Raw genomic sequence first — 17,988 nt, forward strand, 5'->3', positions numbered from 1 at the left:
TAGGAACGATGTTTTCTCATTTTCATTTTGTGATGTATTTTTACATTTGATTACAAGCAAGTAAAAGTAAAAGAAGTGTCATAAATTTTAATTACAATTCTTGCTAGGTTTATACACCTAGCTCAACACCTCTCCATACCCTATGGTCCCTTCCACAATATTCTCTATAACTTCTATCTATGAAGATCCACTGTTTCCCAAAAGGAGATCTAGATAGAAGTAACATCTTCATGTCACCACTTCTGAACAGTTGGCAAAGGTAATAACTACACAGAGAGACACATAGTAGGAAGAGTAATATGCCCCTTCCTGACATTTACAGACATGTCATAAAAGCCTTAACATCTGCAGGGTCGAGAGGGGTTATATCGCTAATGTGTTTCCTGACCTCTTGTTAACAAGAAGCCTGCACATTTACAAGTTTCCCAACCTGAAATGATGCTGCTGTCATGGTAAATTTCGTGGCAGTGTGGCGTGTAGCCAGTAGAGTATAGAGTGACTGTTACAGGAAAGCTGGACTTCTGGAAGTAAGTTTATGAATGGTAATAAGACCTAGGCCTATAACTATTCATAATACTACCTCTCTTGAATGATTTTGCTCTATTTTTAATCCAGTACACCAAAGTTGTTTTATCTTACTGCAAAAGAAACACAAGGCTAATGACCACAGAGGCAATGGCGGTCGCCAACATGGCAGCTCTGTCCAGCACGAGAGCCGCCATCTTCCATTCACTTTCTTCTTCATCATCATTCACTTTTCCCCTCAGATAGGCTGAGATATTCTCTACCTTTGATGAAATCTCTTGAAGTGTTGATCGGTTCTTAGGGTCGTTTAGGGCATTTTGGTGTCGACTGTCAAGAATTAAGTTATTCGTACCGATGTCGTCATCTGCCCAGTTGTCGTTGACGTTACGTGGTGTTTCGGAGGTCGGCCGTGTTTTAGCGATGTTGCACATACAGAAGAACGACGCCATGTAGTGGAGAATAAGCACGTTGAGCCAGCGGGGTAGCGGCCGGGACGGGTGGCTGGGGTGAGACAACCGGAGAACCAGGATGGTGATGAGCAGCGAGATGGTGACCAGGACAATGGTGGCGGTGAAGAACTTCCCTGTGATAAAGTAGGCACCCAGCAGGGAAAGAGTTAACTTATACAGTCGGAACTTGGTGGAGCAACCACCTAGTGCACAGGCAACCAGATACAAACACATGCCACATTAGAATAGTCCCCTCCGCTTTATATAGTTAACTGGTGCTGGAAAGAGGATTCTGCCATGTCAGGTTCTTACCGAGCAAGGGTGTGGACGTGGAAGTAGCGGGGAGCTGTGTGGTCAGGAGTTGCTGAAACACCACCAGGGACAGGAGGACCGTGATGGTAAAACCCAGTCTCTCTGAAAAACACGTGCATTTCATTAATTGCTGGTTATACAGAGATTTGATATTTTGCTTGGCATGCTAGAACTCCGTTCCTAGTCATGAACATGCATGTCTGACCATTTTTGTCTTCTTATAATGTTAGTTACATTATACATTTATAACATACATTAAGTTATTTTTTAAAAAAAGATCAGCCAAAGTAGACAATAACATTATGTAAACATCGTGACTATAGCATGTCCAGAACACGGGATATCAAACCCGGAAGTCTCGCTTCAGTACCAAGAAAACTTCGTGGTTCCAAACCGGCGTTAGTCAGTAGTAATTCATCATGAGGCAGGACATGTATACAGAAGGTGCCCTTACCTCCGCTATCAGGTGGGATGTAGAAGGCAGCCAGATTAAGCATTAACAGGTCCAAACACGGAACCACCATGTTCACGATGTAGAACAGGCGGCGCCGCTTCAGGTGGATGTGCAGCTCGATACTTGGCCATGGTCCTGGGCAGCAGTCATAGTACGTCACCTGGGCACAGCGGCATGAGCAAATTCAAAGTAAATTTCAAAGTAATGCTGTTGCTGATCGTCATATCTTATATTGTAGTAGCAGGAACTATTGAGATTGCGTTGTGACATTGTTTCACAAGACTCCTCTTGGGTTTAAACAGTCGGAAACTCTCACCATATTGCATATAATCAAGTCTATCATACCTCTGAAAGCTTCTTGAAATCAAGTCCACATCGCTTAGTTTTGTGTCTGAAGATTCTGAACTATCATCTCTTATATGCAGCTTGTCAGCTTTTCAATACTATGAACAAAAGAGAGCTTCATCGTCAAGTCCAGGAGGCTTCATACCTTTCTCTCGACTTTAGTATAAGTCACTTCAAACTGGTCGTTCTGTTGGAATGCCGTCTCATCCATGGTGGCCGAGATGTTCCAGAGATCTAAGTCATTCCCGCCATAGAGCCAGGAGGAAAATTCCAACATGCAGGTCTGCATTAGAACGAGATAGATATGAGGTGATGTGTTGACCATCCCTGCTAGATGTGCCTTGACATTTTGAACTATAAGTATTAGAGGTTGTAATAGAACCCTTTGAATAAAGATATATAACAAAATAGTGCTATGACACAGCAGCTGTTGTGATTTTGTGGAAAGGCACTTTCCACATCATCTCAAAAGTTGCTGTGTTACGGATGGCGTTACAGGTCAGTGTGGAATGAAGCTTTTACCTGTTCATCATAAGGAAACTGACTGACGTCCACTTTGCACGAGCTGCTGAACATGCTAGGTTGGCGCCAGGCGACACGCCCTTCACTGGACACGCTGACGTCAGTGACTGGCAGAAGGTTTCCTGATCCCTCGCCGATACTTGTGAGGAAAACAGTAACATTAGAAAACATTGAGATGATGCTCAGTACCAACACTTTACATATTGAAACGTATTTCCTCTGCCTTTTCCTAGAATAGTCTTTGAAAGGAAAAATAGCATTGCTCAATGTGTACTTATGAATGGATAAGAACCTACATGCCTCCGATCATTTGATAAAGCCACATGCAAGATAAGCGATACAGCTGTTTAGTACTAACTTGTTAATGAGGAAGATGTCCGGCCTCCAAACTTCTGAAGAATGGAATGTCGTCGAGGTGAGGCCGTCATACTGTGAGGCGTTCCATTGCAGTAATTCATCTGTCCAGTACTGAAATGTAGAAGTTAAACAAAATATATATTCTCACAATCAACATAACAATAATTCTGTTTTCTTTATCTTACTTTAAAACAAATGTTATACTAGCACTATATTTGGGTCCAACATAGTACTTGAGGCAGATGTAGACAAATTTAGAGGTTGAATCTTGAGCTGAGATGTATGACTGGTGAGAACCTAACAACAGCATACATTCAGAAGTACAATATATGTTTTTTATTCAGTGAAAGTCTACAATTTCAGTATAAATAGGGTTGATTATTACTTTTGACTTAAAGATTAAGCTTAAGGCAATACTTACCAGTCGTAGCCACAGCAGCGTTGTAAAGACTTCCTGTAATTCGTTCTGTGGGAGAAAACCATTATTAACGAATAATTTCTGACGTGATGATAGGATAATCAATGATTCATGCACGCCTTCCTGGGTAAATACTTGTCGACTATATCTACAACGTTATCATCCAATGTTATTAATGAATCGTAGCGTATTCCTCATAGTCATTGCAGCTCTGCAGCTACCTGTGAAATTCTCATCTAAATTTTGGAAGATCAGTCAGATAATTCAACGTTGGGTCCCATGCCAGATCCAATGTGTATTGCCTGTAGTTCGGATAACAGAAGTTTACACTTTGTGAGTTTATCTTGGTGGAAAATTGAAGTTGTTTGAAGACTACCGTACCAGATCCACGACTTGCCTCAGCGCCACATCGACGTCCAGTGTGACAGGCGTGTTCTGGTCGCGGACAGGTCGGACGCGTCTGTCATAGTTCTCCAGAAGTTTTTCACGCAGAGGCGCAGCCGTGAATTGGCCAACCAGTCCTAGGCAGAATCATACTGGTTGTTTTTTTCTTCACTCAAATATAATACAACAAATCTACAACTACAACAGTTTACTTACAGCAACAATCCTGTGTATTACGTATCTATGTAAATGGTAAGGCGGCATAGGCAATAGTTTGGCCAGTATACCAATTCTTTTGCCTGAGAGAATTCAAAACACTGGTCACTGCGACGACAGATATATTTACACAGTCCGCCGGAGACTGACCCAGCATTGTCATTTTGATACAATGGCCTCGTTTCACGTGCTGTTCTTCAAATCTTAGTAGTGGGAACATTGATTTTCGTTGAGAATTGATTATAGATTATTTCAACAAAAGTGAAATGGCATCCCAGCACACATGATATCCTGCAAAAGGCACTGAGCAGGCAACATAAGAACGCCCCTATCCAGTGAATACTGGTAAGATCGTTTGATAACATTGTCTTGAATATCAGTCACTTGATGAGCAGGTTTGGTGTGTTCAACTGTAGACATTGACAACTTCAGCTGTGACATGGATGGATGGATTTAAAGACAACAAATCTTATCGTTGGCAGTTTGAACTTTGTACAGTTCGTCGCCTATTGTTTGGGATCGTGTCAAAACATTTCCTTTTTTATGCCAGGCAATTATGGACATTAACGTATTATGAGCTCGTTTGGATTATCAGGTAAATAAAATCTGTAGTTTGTAGACCGTTTAGCCTTTTGACCCTGAAGCTTAAATGTTTTAGCCGCTATGTTGCGCGTTGGATACACCCGATCCCTCGATCTCGGAAGTTAAGCAACGCGCGGTCCGGACAGTGCTTGGATGGGAGACCAACCAAGGACGTCCGGATTGCTGTAGCCTCACGAAGCTTTCCACGAAATCGTCTTCCGGGAGGGACGTAAAACGGGGGTCCCGTGCTCGAGGAGGTGCCTCGAACACGTTAAACAGCCTCATTACCCTACACATTGGGTACCTGCCTGTGGCACTGGCTGCAAATACACCTGATATTATTATTATTATTATTATGTTGTAAAGTAGATGATTTCTGCAACCAAGTGAGTTACCCCATAGCCTGCACCCAATAGAAAAGTCCAAAGCGCTTGCACACGAACAAAAAGGTGCAATGCTATCCCACCAGTGAAATGCCCACGCCATTAGAAGTTATTATTTGTCCCTATAACTCACAATCTCGATCATGTTTGATTGTAAACCATTTCTACATGTCTATCTACGGACCCGGGTAGTGAACAATGATATTCCTAACCTGAAATGTCTTCATTTTTTCAAGCAAAAAGCTGTTAACATTACCATTAGGACCAGACGACACCGCAAAGACAATCTCCCTGTACGAAATGGACATTGTCGAACCAAACATCAACAACAATCTATGAATTGTTACAGAGAAATAAAATAAAAAAACTGCTACCCTCGAACCACTGGAAGTGCCGGTGGTTTAAGTGTTTCTGCCTCGCTGACTGTATGTCTGACTAGCTAGTTATTTAGGCCGACCCCGTTCTAGACCATTGTACGTGGCGAGTTGAATATAGTATCTACACAAACAATGTAGTCTCTATCTTCATGATGAACGCATTTCAACATCATTCGGCACCTTGATTATTTCGGGAGAATAGTCCATGCCCCATGGATGCCTAATTAACCGATTTGTCTCTTCCTAAACTCCTGACTAGCAATGGGACTGTCTGACTACCGTAATCCCGCCTACAACATTATGTCTCAACTTGCTGGTGGGGGCATTAAACAATGAGAAACTGTACAAAACGTTTATTTGGTGTTCAAGGCTGGATACCCTAATGGCAATAAACTGTATTCTGATCCTGAGTAGACGTGCTTGCGGGAGAACCATTGTTGTTTATGACTTTAAGCAGTGAGAATTATGTATATTACCCACACCACGCAGTTCCGTGAGTTCACGGCCATAGCGATTCTTTGGAGTGTTGAAGTGTACTGGGCTACTGGCCTAAGGCATGTCCAATAACGTAAGCATATCGGTTGGCCACAGACACTGTTTACTTGCCTTGTAAGTTTGGTATAGTTGTTTACCTACCTTGTGAACAGTAGACCCACACGACGATTGCGCCAAGAAATAACCTCGTACGAACCTCCATTCTGACATACCACAGAATGCTGTACGTGTAACAGACACCAAGCTTAAGGTGTGTCCTTCGGGCATTCCTATGTCTAGGAGTGGCCATTATAGCCTCCTTAGCAGGCTCTACTAGTCGGACAGGTACTTATAGTGTGTGTTTTTTCTGATATCTGTTCTGATTGTACTTGGTTTCCTGATGACCCCCTCCGTAGAGATTGAGCAGGCTCAACGGAGGCGGACTTCAAGAAACAAAGCCTGTCCGACTCGCGGAGGCTGATACGGAGGCTATGAACATTTTGTTATACCGGCATGCCCAATTATCTCATTGTGTAGAACGAATACCAGAGAATGTTCACTCAGGCTACATTGTCACGCACTACTTTACCGGTGTATGAAGGGAGAGACCGACTGGAAAGACCAGTTGCACACTCACTAAAGACTATTCTTAAAACGCCAATTTTGTCCCTATCTCTCCTACAACGTATGGGTGAATACAGACTTGAAAAGCCTTGATGATAACTTCCTGATGTATACATTGGTCCGTCTAAGTAGGTGTGAATAAGTGGGGCCGGGTAACTCTTGTGGTTTTAGATGTACAACAAGCTCCACATTGTTGTTCCTGCGGCCATAGTTATGTCTAATTTTCAACGTTTGCATGCAACAAGCTATTTATGTTGCCCCCAAGGTTGGCGCCAGTGGTAACATATCCTACCTAGCTTTGTCTTCTTTTCAGAAATTTTCTGTGGAACGTTAACTGATAACACTAGTGCTGTCTTTGTTGCAGTGCAACAGACATGGCTAAGCACGTTATGAAATATTATATGTAACTACAAAAATAAGACTTATCATCATATCTTTATCATCGACACCATGGATGTATTGAAATGACTTGTTATAAATTATGATACTTGAAAACGCCGCAATAAGCAAGAAGACCCATAAGTTTATTACTATGTATCAAGGATCCATTTTCCATACTCTGAAATTAAGGACACCTAATTAAGATTGAGACCACTCTTGTACTGCTGTCAGCACATCTCATCTATCCCCTATTCTAACTATTTGTGCCTCACAGAAGATCTGGCAGCTAGTTTTCTCAACCTTTCTTGGCTTTCTGTCCTTTCCACTGGTTCACTTAGTATCATGTCTGTCCGTACATATGAGCTCTTTAAAGGATTAACTACATTTTTGTATTGGCTCCCATACCGTGATTGCTTATGTGTACAATTTCCCAAGTGCTATCAAATCATTGACTGCAACATACTGTTACAACGTTTGTCACCTATACGGAGAAAACTCATCGGCTGTAACCTTCGTGGTGAAGAACTCAGATTACAAAGGCGTTGTCAAGAGTGTGATGTGTCTGACACGTACATGTAACGACGCACACCTCATCACCATTTGGTACGTTAAGCGTACTTATACTACTACTAACCATCAGTCACCACTGCTTTACAGTAAAGTAACACAGAGTAGCATACAAGTACAGTTAACGTTACATACAAGCAAACAAACAAAGTCCGTTCCGTGCCAATTCTTACATCGGGCATACCCAATTATAGTAGCAGTCCTAGACTGACGGCCACAGACGCAATGATCGTCAACACCAAAGCAACTCTGTCCAGAACCAACGCCGCCATTTTCCAGTCGTCATGTTGCTCCTCTTCCAACTCCGCGTTGCTCAGGCTAGTTGCGATTTCTCGGATATGTCCCAGAATCCTTTGCAGATAGCGGTTACTTTGAGGCGATCCAGGATACAAACTTTGATGGTCGTTGTTCGAACCGGCCGTGACCCTCATTTCTACCCCTGCGACTTCTGATGGCGGTGGTTTCCTGCCTTGTTTTTGAAAAGTCAGTCCCTGTGACTTAACGATATCAGACATGCACAATAAAGTAGCGACGTATTTCAGGAGAACCAGGTGGAGCCATCGCGGCAGTGGCCGGGAGGGAGGGCTGGGATGCGTCAGACGGATGACCAAGATGGTCGCCAGGATGGAGATGGTGACAATGACGATGGTTGAAGTGAAATACTGTCCTGTTGAGATATTTATTGAATGACATCGTCAGATGTTCCATTTTCAGTAAAGACATCCTCTCATTGAGTAAATGAATTGAAACCCGTGAGGCTATGTAAAAATGTTTTTATAGTGATGCAGACACTATCATCGCATAGAAATGCCCCCGCTACCAAAGGTCATTAATGAAAGCATAATTTGGAACTCTAATGAAAGAACGACAGGCCCTCATAGTGCATGAAACAAAGATGCATGCAAGCCCACATCTCACCAATTTACTGTAAGAGATTTTGTACATTTTAACTTAATAGAAAACGCTAGGAACTAAAGACGGAAATTCTCGCGTACCAAGGAGGGGAGTAGCCCTGGAGGTGGCGGGTAGTTGTTGAGTCAGGATCTGTTGAAACACGACTAACGCCAGGAGAATGGTGATGGTGAAACCAAGTCTCTCTGAAACAAATGATAAACCCATTTATTCCGAAAAACGCGTACATTACTTCATCCGTATCAACTCAACGTATGGTACTAATATCTTAGCCTGTAATACAGCCCTTTTGCAGAACCCTTTCAAACATTAGAAGGTACAATTACTAAGAATGATGGTATGCTGACAAAATTTTTAATTCTTGTCTTTGTATACCTCCGGTGTCCGGAGGGATGAAGAAAGCTACGATGTTGAGAATCAGGAGGTCGATGCACGGCACCACCATGTTGACAAGATAGAAGAGGTGCAGCCGCTTCAAACGCAGGGTGAGGACAACACTTGGGAACTGGTGTGGGCAACACTTGTACGTCGTTACCTGCATCACAGGCATGGCGTGATTACACACAGTAACATACTGGTCTAGTTGAACTGTACTGGTCTAGTTGAACTGCTTGATAGAAAAAAACGGAAGGATCGTGAAGAAAGCGAGTTTTGTAAAATACTTTGGCACTCACTGGTAACAATTTGTACAGGTTGCTTTTTCTTCCGTCGTTTCTTTGTTTACATTTTCAACAGTCCGGTGTAATTTACGATATTCACAGCCGATGTCTTTCTCAGCCCGCACTTATCATCTTTAACGAGTGAACAGTACAAAATCTCCTTAGTGTAAACTTTAAGGCGGCGTCTTTTAAGTAAGGATTTAATGGGCCCATACTGATAGTGTACAAGTCGTTAACTTACATTCCTTCTTGCCGTAGCGCTGGTGAGTGCGTATTGGTCGCTCTCCTGATAGGCAGAGATGTCAATATCGTCTGATCGTGTGGTGACGTCCAACTCGTCAGCATAGTAGATCCAGGAAGCAAACTCTAGTTTACAGGTCTATGAGTTGAATGTAATAATATGATAATCTTTATTTGCAGATCCATGCATTTACGAAAGCTGATTACAAGGATACATACAGATACAAAAACTTAAAAAGATAAGAATATCTCTTCTGTAGATATATCTGATGCTTTAACGTACACTGGGGGTTGCAGTTGCCAATGAACAGTCCCACGTTTTTCCCAAATCACATAACGATAGGCATAACTAGGCTAATAAAATCTGTAATATGCATTTCTCCAAAACTGTGACACGTTATCATTCCTGAATATATGTACCTGTTGGTCGAAAGGAAAGTCACTGACGTCAACACCACAGGAGCTTTTGAGTATGTCAGGTTGTCGCCATGACACAGTCCCGTCACTGGTCACAGTGATGTCAGTCACCGTCTGCAGACTGCCTCGTGTGCGGCTGTCTACACTACAGAGAGGAAGAAGAAAAAGTTTATGAAGAAGTGGAGTGTGAGAGGAAAAGGAGTGAGTGAGTGAGTGAGTGAGAGTGGATGAGAGTGAGAGTGAGTGAGTGAGTGACTGAGAGTGAGTGAGAGCGAGCGAGCGAGCGAGCGAGCGAGTGAGTGAGTGAGTGAGTGAATGAGTGAGTGAGTGAGTGAGTGAGTGAATGAGTGAGTGAGTGAGTTAGTGAGAGAGTGAGTGAGTGAGAGAGTGAGTGAGTGAATGAATGAGTGAATGAGTGAGTGAGTGAGTGAATAAGCGAGTGAGTGAGTGAGTGAGTGAGTGAGTGAGTGAGTGAGTGAGTGAGTGAGTGGGTGAGTGAGTGAGTGAGAGTGAGTGAGTGAGCGTTTTACTGATAGATAAATGATGACGGGCACATCACCTCATGACAACATCACCACCAGTACTCACGTATTAAGGAGAAAAATGTCCGGCCTCCAAATCTCACTAGACGGAATAGATGTCTTATGCAGACCACCATAGTCACTAGAATTCCAGGTCAGAAACTCATCCTTCCAATACTAAATAAGAAGATAAAGGAAAGTGCTCGTTAAGTATGCTTTCAATGCAACGTTTGATTAGACTTTTGAAACAGTAAACATGATATGTCACCTTTCTCATTCAGTGATACAACGGAAACAAAGCGACGAATGATGACTTCTAGCCAGTCAAATTCCCATTTACATGCATCATATGAGCTGCTCAATATAAATGACTCAGGAATGTGTTGACTGCTACGATACATAACAAGGTATAGTTTGATAATCTGTTGTAATGAAGATATACATGTATCTCACCAGTCTCATCCACACCAGCGTTTGAAGAATTTCATCCTGTTCGTTCTATGGAATATGAAATGACGAATAGAATGTAAAAACATTACCCAACGGTAATACCTTGTGCATCACAACAGGGCTAGCTAGCTGCAACCGTCTCAAACATGGGAGGGTCTAGGATTTGTAATGTCTACTTCCGAACAGCCATAAGTCTGTCTGTCTGGTGTTTAACATAAATATGAAAATACCAAGACTTTCACCTAGAAATTATTCATATTTTCATGTAGAGAGATTGTCTATGGTTAAGTTTTTCCTATCGATGTGGACACCCCCAAAATTATGCGAGCGTGCGAAAAGGAAAAAGGAAGATTACTAAGTTTTGAAACTTAAGTAGATGCCATCTCGACAGTGGCGAAAAACTTTGCATGCAGTTTGGAGGACGGTTACAGATCATGACTGCCCCATCTAATACAAATAAAATGAAATAAAATAAAATCAGATCTAAAGCAGACATCACCAGATCGAGTATTTGCCGGAGTCCTATGTCGAACTCCACGGTGACAAGGGAAGCGTCGTTCTTGACCGGACGGGCGCTTTTGTCGTAAAACTCCAACAGATCCTTCCTCAGGCGCGAACTGTCACTGGTGCAGAGCACACCTTATAGTGATTGTAAAATGCATGTATTACTGATGACAAAGGAAGTACTGAGCTACACATCCGTTTTTTGTCTTAGCGTTGTTTTTATGAGGGATTGCATGCCCCTTTTGCAATATGTGTAAATTAGGATGAAAAAATGACATAGAACTGACTAAATCCTTTAAGAATTGCATGCTCAGTGAGTTCGTCAAGATTTGAAATTGGAAATTACAAGCCAACTCGTCAACTGAATGTCAGGGTTCTAAATATGGTTATTATAGAGCTTCATACATTAATTCGTCAGCCGATTCGTACTAATCAAATTCTGAAATGTTTCATGAATATTTGGGGAAGGGTCGAATTGTTTTTAATCGACAATATTAAACAGGCTCATTGACGAGAAGGTTTCGTGCTAAAACCTTTGCGACTTAATTCCCCATAATGTCCATCTGTGCCAATAATGACAAAGTTACATCACAAATATGAGCATGCCAGGACGTTGAGACGTCAAAGCTTCACGTATCCCGTCAAAACTCACCCCTTTGGGGCTCTCTTTTGGAGAGGGTTGCTCGACAACAATATTAGGGCTTTAGAACAAATCCCTGGCCATATCCTTCACACTCTGGAGGGAACACAACAGATTTTCCACGACAGGGCATAATCTCTAAACGATCTACCAGTCAGGCGTGCGTGTAAACCCTTACTTTCAAAGCTGAATAGTGAAACGACTCAAACTCATTGTACAAGCGACAGAGTACAGAAGAAATACGTACCTGAAATCCACCAAACTTGCAAAACAAGCGTGTATAACAGAATCCCGAAAACTAGCCTCATATTTGTCCTGTGTTGTAGTGAACACTTTTCATAATAGTCTGTCTGTGCGACGTCCCTATCTTAAATAAGTGACAAAGGCGTATCCTGGTGTGAATAATGAAAGGTCAAAGGGACAGGGATAGTTATTGGACGAGTCAGACAGGACAAAGCTTGCAGAGAGGCACTCGTTACCACAATCGTGTGGTTGGATCTGACGTCATCAACACGAAGAAAAACGACAATACTATAACATTGTTTGATATCACGGTCGTCTTTTCTAACTGTCTGAATAACGCTGGGCTTGTATCCTTTTCCCTACGTTTCACCTGGAGACACTTATCGTAAAAGTCTCCTGATCTGAGCTGCTTGTTTCCAATCCATTTAACACCGTCGACCTGAGAACAGTTCAACAGATCTTTCGTCGCTATTTTTCGACAGGATAAGGCTACTTTTGCGTCTGTTATAACTTGCCATTTGTTCCATTGAAGGCTAACTCTTATTGGATTTTGCAAAAAAGGAAAAGTACTTGATTCTTTGCTGCTGCAAGAAAGTGGGCTTGATTAGTGTACTATACGGACATTGTCCATGTTCGTTTATGTAATCACGCATGCCTGACTTTCTCCTCGATAACTGTATGCCATTCAGTGCCAGGCGCCTCCCCGGATAGACAATAACAACAATGATTTAGCCCGAGGGGTTCATATCTGGGAGTGGGTAGACTAGGTTCAGACAAGGACACTATATCGATCTATGTAATGGCGTTGATTCAGGCTTCTGAGATCAGGCAAACTCTTACCATTGGATATCATAATATATGCACCATTTCAATTACAAATGCATGACAATACTACTCTGAGTATGACCATGTATGTATGTATGTACTGCGCTGTATACACGACCACTTAAAGGTTATTTAGTTTGATGGAAAATAGGATTTGTTTTCCTGTGGCGTTATGAAGTCCACCAGTCTGACTAGACATTACAAATGGCAACCGGGCGGGACGGTTTCCCGGCTTCTTCCAGCATAATGACTGCGTACATGCGCAGTTACTATCCCATAGGCTAATCACATATAATGACGCTCTCCCTCAGTTGACCAAATAGACGGCTTGCAGACTTTAATGTCGAGGCATAGACTCATTGGAAGCATACTGCAGATTGGTTCTTCATATATCTTAATTGGTACTTCATTAACAATCGTACAAACAGCCAATCAGTCGGCTTAATGTCCACCATGTATTCGAGGTTAATGCTTTTCCAACGTCATATGAATTCGCTTGTTTACAATGGCATGTACGGGCTAAACACGGTACAGTCGAGTAAGTAAAAACTGTACTTGCTTTTGACACTGGCAGAGTCATATTAGAGGCATATTTTGCCATGATCATCTTTCTCGATGTCGTAGATCAGATTCGTAGCTTCTTGTCGCCTTCTCATATCAATCTGCTGATAAGATGTACCAACCAGCTAAATTTGTAGCAACATTTGGTTAAGTGTAGTTATGTGGCTGTATAGATTCTGTGTGTTGGAGTATGATTGGTGCAATGTTCATAACTATCGCCAGAGGACGCCATGGCAAGCCCTAACTTAAAACTACTCTTGCTGCTTCCACGAAAAAAAAATGCAGCTTAATCTGGAATGAAGACAAAAGACACAATGCTACACGTATCATCTTATACATCCTGATAATCCATAGAAATATTTTCGCCCAACATATGACGAAGATGCAAAGTACCGCCCAATTAGGGCAATATACAGAAACTACCACATATACCAGTGAGATCTCTGTTTGAGTATTTGTCTAGACAAAACGTAGATTTTAATTCGAGTTGTTGGTAAATTCTGTATGATATAATCTGAATGATAATTGATAAAAGATCGATCAATAGATAGATTAAGTGAGTGGGAAGGCAGAGGGATGGCAGAAAGCAAATCAGATTTCTTGTAAGATTACCGGATATCCGACTGACATGTTATTGCATTATCGACTCCTATATATGATAGCAAGGCATCAACATGGCAACATGTCGTCAGAGGTGTTGATTTTTCCAACAGTCCCGGGAAAGTTGATCGTATCCATTAAGCCAACGTTGACGTTGAGTGATGATAGGATCATTTCTCTAAACTACGTCATCACGGCTTGAAAAGACGCCATGTTTGCAACAGTTGGCATCGCGTCAACGGAAGGATGAACGTGTTTAAAATCCCGCAGTGCGGCTTGGGAAGATGTTCATTTCCTCCCGCTGAGATGATTGGGAATAATGAGAAATCGATTAATGGTAGGAAGTTGTTGATACATAGTCAAGCCTCTAGTCAACACGACTACCTTTAATGAATGCGTTGGGATTTCTATCAGAGGCGCCTTGCGCTACAACAATGAGCTCAATACGAAAGTTGTTTATTGTCTAGGCAATTAATGTAACATGGAAAATCCATCTTGCTTTGGGCATGCGTGCTGATCTACAGACACACACATGCCTTCCTCTTACGAACGGTGATTGAATAAGTTCTTTTTTGCCAGTGTATCTATCTCACTTCCTGGGCACTAATTTGGAAGGACACAAAAAGCTGAGCTGACAAAACAAATATATACAGTCAGATCCCTTCCTGGCAAAGAAGTTGAACGGCCCGCTCTCTCTCTATATATGTATATATATAGCTCGAGTGTCCGTAGCCCAATGCTCCTGTTGGTTTAGTCAACCTTAATCCCATCCCATTTTCCCAGTCTTCTAACATGCTAATATCACCCACATACGTATCGTTCAGCATTTGTGTGACTCTATGTATTTGTCATCTGACGTCTTAGAATTACTCGCGAAAAGTCTGAGATATCAAAAATGAATTTCCTTACATTTCTACAATAAATCTGTGGCATATTTTTGTCTTGTGATAATTTTGTATTCCATTCTCCTATGTTTATTTCATACTCTTTCATTCACTTAGTATTCTATTAGCTCATTCAGTCACCATTTGTGGTCGTTCCTTTGTTTCTGAACATCTTTTGTCTACCTCTTTAAAAAGCATGATATGCTTCAGCCTGTAATGACGGTAAATTGTATACATTTACAAAGATGTGCCTTGACCATTTACTTCCAAGAAGATGTTTTGTGCATTACGAAGATCCAGCAGATTAAAATCAAAATATTATGTTCAACCAAAAACGTTAATTGTTACAAATTACCTCTGCGGTAAGCCTAAGCATTTGTCAATAATATTCATTCATTCTACAGCTCTCTTGTCGTAGTGAAGGCATTAACGCTCATCAAAATGAAACCGATGGGACTTGTAGATACAAGAAGCCTTAGATTCCCCTCATTGGCGACCACATTAATTTTGCATCGTCTCAGACCATCTACTGAGACTTAGTTCTGAAACAGAAGTTGATATCGATCTATATACGGTGGTTCAGCCGTCCTAGACTCCCATGCCACTTGGCCTTTGACTTCAAGTTTGGACAACCAGGAGGTATCCAGCCAACCGTGTTCTGTAAAAACACAACTTCAGCAAGTTTGAAATCAATCAGTCAACATAGATTGGGCTTTTTGAAGGTCTTTTTATTTGAAAAGTTTGAGGAGACAGTTAGGGACATTTTGAAGAGGAAAGCGTGGGTGAAGGTCAATCGCAATTTTACATGAGGAGATGGCAACTAAAATGAAAGTGGGGAGGGGGTCCCTCACGAGAGTTTACACTGTAATGTTCTCCTCCGCAGGCTACGTCAAATTCCTATTGGCGGCATGAAATTAAAGACGGGACGTAATGTGTCGTAATTCTTTGTAAACCTGATACCAATTATCACTGATAATTAATTCTCCAGGCACCAATTGGTTATCATATGTAACAAAACTAAGAGCTCTCCAGACGTTAACTACCCGGCCTTTCACGTGATTAACGACTTTTGTTGAAAACAATTATTTACAGAGCCCTTGTGTCTCCCGCATGAGTGAAACTTTAGACAGTTATATGGCCTTCCCACGAATCCCCACAGCCCCAACAAGATATAAAGGCCATTGGTTTGCTCTTTCCACTCTACGCCAACCGTTACGTTCACAACACAATACCACACAGAACAAAGGCCTACTGCTATTCTGATTTGCAGTTTACCGACTTTGTTGAAATGAGACTTCTGTGCCCCTTTTTTGCGCCGAAAGGGTAATAATTGCGTCGTGCCTCTGGGGAACCTTTCCCACGCAAGTTTCCACGCAGTACTGCCGCCCTGATTTTCTCTGCATAACATCGACTTCTCCGTACAGTAGTCAGCAGACAATATCTACAGACAAGCTTTCCCGCAACGTGTAGAACTCTTGACATTTAAGATGGCAGCCGGTGGTTTCTGTTAGAACATGACTTCCGTTTTGTGAGGAGGACGAAGAGGGGAGTCACTAGAGACGGACGATCCAGAGGGACGATAGCTGACCGTCTCGACTACCCAGCTACACATAAGGTATACAGCTGCGTTCTAGGATTGTAGAGAGAGAGAAAAAAAAGCTTCAATATAATTTCATTTGGAAGAATTTCGAACATTGGGGAGGCATTGACTCGATGTTCCAGTCAAGGCCATCCTCACAGGCACTGGTAGATTCCCCGAAAGGATGATGACGATTTTTTGACATGCTGGTTTGATTTATGTACAACTAGTACGCGCGGATCCGAAGAAACAATATGAGAGGTACATAGGGGGTATCTTTCCATCGGTTGCTTTACTTCGCCAAACTAGAGTTCCGCGACCTCATACCTTCGCCAAATTCTGTTAACCTTTACGACTGACGTATTGTATATGTCTAATGATGTTCACCTTTGATTAACTTCCCAGTACTGCAAGTATGAAATTCTAGTCATTTAGAACTATGGGATTATAGTATTTTCCTATTGATTATGCAAATCAATTATTTATTTGCATAATCTATTTCTATCGATTTATCGACGTATGTTGTGAACGCTTTACTTACAGCTAGGGCTAAAACACACCAAAAAACAAACAAACAAGAGACACAACTAAACATTGAATACGTGCTTTATCTTTGTTTCCAGAATTTGTACCAACCTAGAAACAATACCTAAAAAACGTAACAACGCAGACATCATTTCACCGAAAGTCATATTAGGAACGAGATGGATGATGGTATCTTGTAGGTCTTCATGGCCGTTCTACAGCATACGTTGTTTTAATGGCGGACATCCGTCATCGTCGGCATTTGTACAGAGTTGTGCGTATTGGCGCCAATTGTAAGTAGCCACAGTTTGAACTTCTCGTTACATGCACATCTAACCAATGCCCACTTTAGCCCAATTATTCCTTAGTAGGGAGTTTGCAGTGAACTAGTCATACATGTTTAGGTTTGAGGAATGTTGGTTTGGATAGTCAACGGGTTTATATGAAGACGGAGACGCATTTTGGTCGTCATTACCTCCGTGAACGGAGGTACTGGTAGCATTGTTTATGTGCGATTGTGGGTGTGGGTGTGCGTCCGTGTGTGCGCCCGTGTGTGCGCCCGTGTGTGTGGGTGTGTTTGTATGTATTTTCGAATACATTGAACAGAATACCTTAATATGTTTTTGATGGATTGCAAGTGGTAACGCAACCCCGCTGCTTCGCCATCTGGATCAATTTCCGTGTATCTTAGGACCCGAGTTCGATCCAAGGGGTCGACTCCAACTCGGACATGTTGTAAGGGATTGCACTCGTCATTTCGGATGGCAGCCCCGTGTATGAGGGAGCTTCAGGCATAAGCCTCAATCGTCAAACCTCTGCACATAAAAGAACCGAACACACTTATTCGAGAAGAGGAGTGGTGACCCGGTGTGCTTGGCCAAAAACGCGAGCCGTAGCGACGCCGCATTGCACTAGCACTAGCTACTTGAAAAATCATCATGCTTCACCTCAAATGAGGATGCCTTGAAACGAGAACGAAGGTCTTCGGAAGACAAACGTCAAGGTCGATTATGGGCCTCCTGGTGGCTTTCCGTGGTATTGCAGCGGTACGTTCTTTT

General features: G+C 42.1%; 2 protein-coding genes across 3 annotated transcripts; both read right to left on the reverse strand.

Moving 5' to 3' along the window:
* Positions 1–73: 73 nt before the first annotated feature.
* On the reverse strand, positions 74–6,272 carry LOC136428151 (neuronal acetylcholine receptor subunit alpha-10-like). Its single transcript, XM_066417467.1, has 9 exons — positions 5,961–6,272; positions 3,764–3,903; positions 3,386–3,430; positions 2,966–3,075; positions 2,608–2,746; positions 2,231–2,368; positions 1,741–1,900; positions 1,287–1,388; positions 74–1,108 (listed from the first exon to the last, which is right to left on the reverse strand). The coding sequence occupies exons 1-9, from the start codon at positions 6,106–6,108 to the stop codon at positions 636–638; spliced, it is 1,455 nt and encodes a 484-aa protein (XP_066273564.1). The 5' UTR covers positions 6,109–6,272; the 3' UTR covers positions 74–635.
* A 653-nt stretch (positions 6,273–6,925) lies between these two features.
* Positions 6,926–13,506, reverse strand: LOC136428159 (neuronal acetylcholine receptor subunit alpha-7-like). 2 transcript variants are annotated; one of them, XM_066417489.1, is made up of 9 exons: positions 11,961–13,506; positions 11,069–11,208; positions 10,573–10,617; positions 10,187–10,296; positions 9,602–9,743; positions 9,183–9,320; positions 8,658–8,817; positions 8,366–8,428; positions 6,926–8,037 (listed from the first exon to the last, which is right to left on the reverse strand). In XM_066417489.1, exons 1-9 carry the CDS (start codon positions 12,019–12,021, stop codon positions 7,559–7,561), a joined length of 1,338 nt encoding a protein of 445 aa, XP_066273586.1. In that variant the 5' UTR covers positions 12,022–13,506; the 3' UTR covers positions 6,926–7,558. The 2 variants fall into 2 exon arrangements, with proteins under 2 accessions (XP_066273586.1, XP_066273585.1); XM_066417488.1 differs by having other exon boundaries at positions 8,366–8,467; positions 11,961–13,502.
* Between the last annotated feature and the right edge of the window lie 4,482 nt (positions 13,507–17,988).

This window comes from Branchiostoma lanceolatum, chromosome 2, assembly GCF_035083965.1.
Source record: "Branchiostoma lanceolatum isolate klBraLanc5 chromosome 2, klBraLanc5.hap2, whole genome shotgun sequence".
NCBI classification, from domain to species: domain Eukaryota; kingdom Metazoa; phylum Chordata; class Leptocardii; order Amphioxiformes; family Branchiostomatidae; genus Branchiostoma; species Branchiostoma lanceolatum.

What these genes read in the sequence shown, in the direction of transcription:
- LOC136428151 (XM_066417467.1), bottom strand. Translation starts at nt 6,108, where the DNA reads ATGGCCACTCCTAGACATAGGAATGCCCGAAGGACACACCTTAAGCTT. An exon ending in TGAGGCAAGTCGTGGATCTG is followed by an intron (nt 3,431 to 3,763) that starts GTACGGTAGTCT and finishes TTTCTCCCACAG; the next exon opens with AACGAATTACAGGAAGTCTT. An exon ending in CACGTCCACACCCTTGCTCG is followed by an intron (nt 1,109 to 1,286) that starts GTAAGAACCTGA and finishes ACTTTATCACAG; the next exon opens with GGAAGTTCTTCACCGCCACC.
- LOC136428159 (XM_066417488.1), bottom strand. Translation starts at nt 12,021, where the DNA reads ATGAGGCTAGTTTTCGGGATTCTGTTATACACGCTTGTTTTGCAAGTT. An exon ending in GCAAGTTTGGTGGATTTCAG is followed by an intron (nt 11,209 to 11,960) that starts GTACGTATTTCT and finishes AATCACTATAAG; the next exon opens with GTGTGCTCTGCACCAGTGAC. An exon ending in CATCCCTCCGGACACCGGAG is followed by an intron (nt 8,468 to 8,657) that starts GTATACAAAGAC and finishes CATTTGTTTCAG; the next exon opens with AGAGACTTGGTTTCACCATC.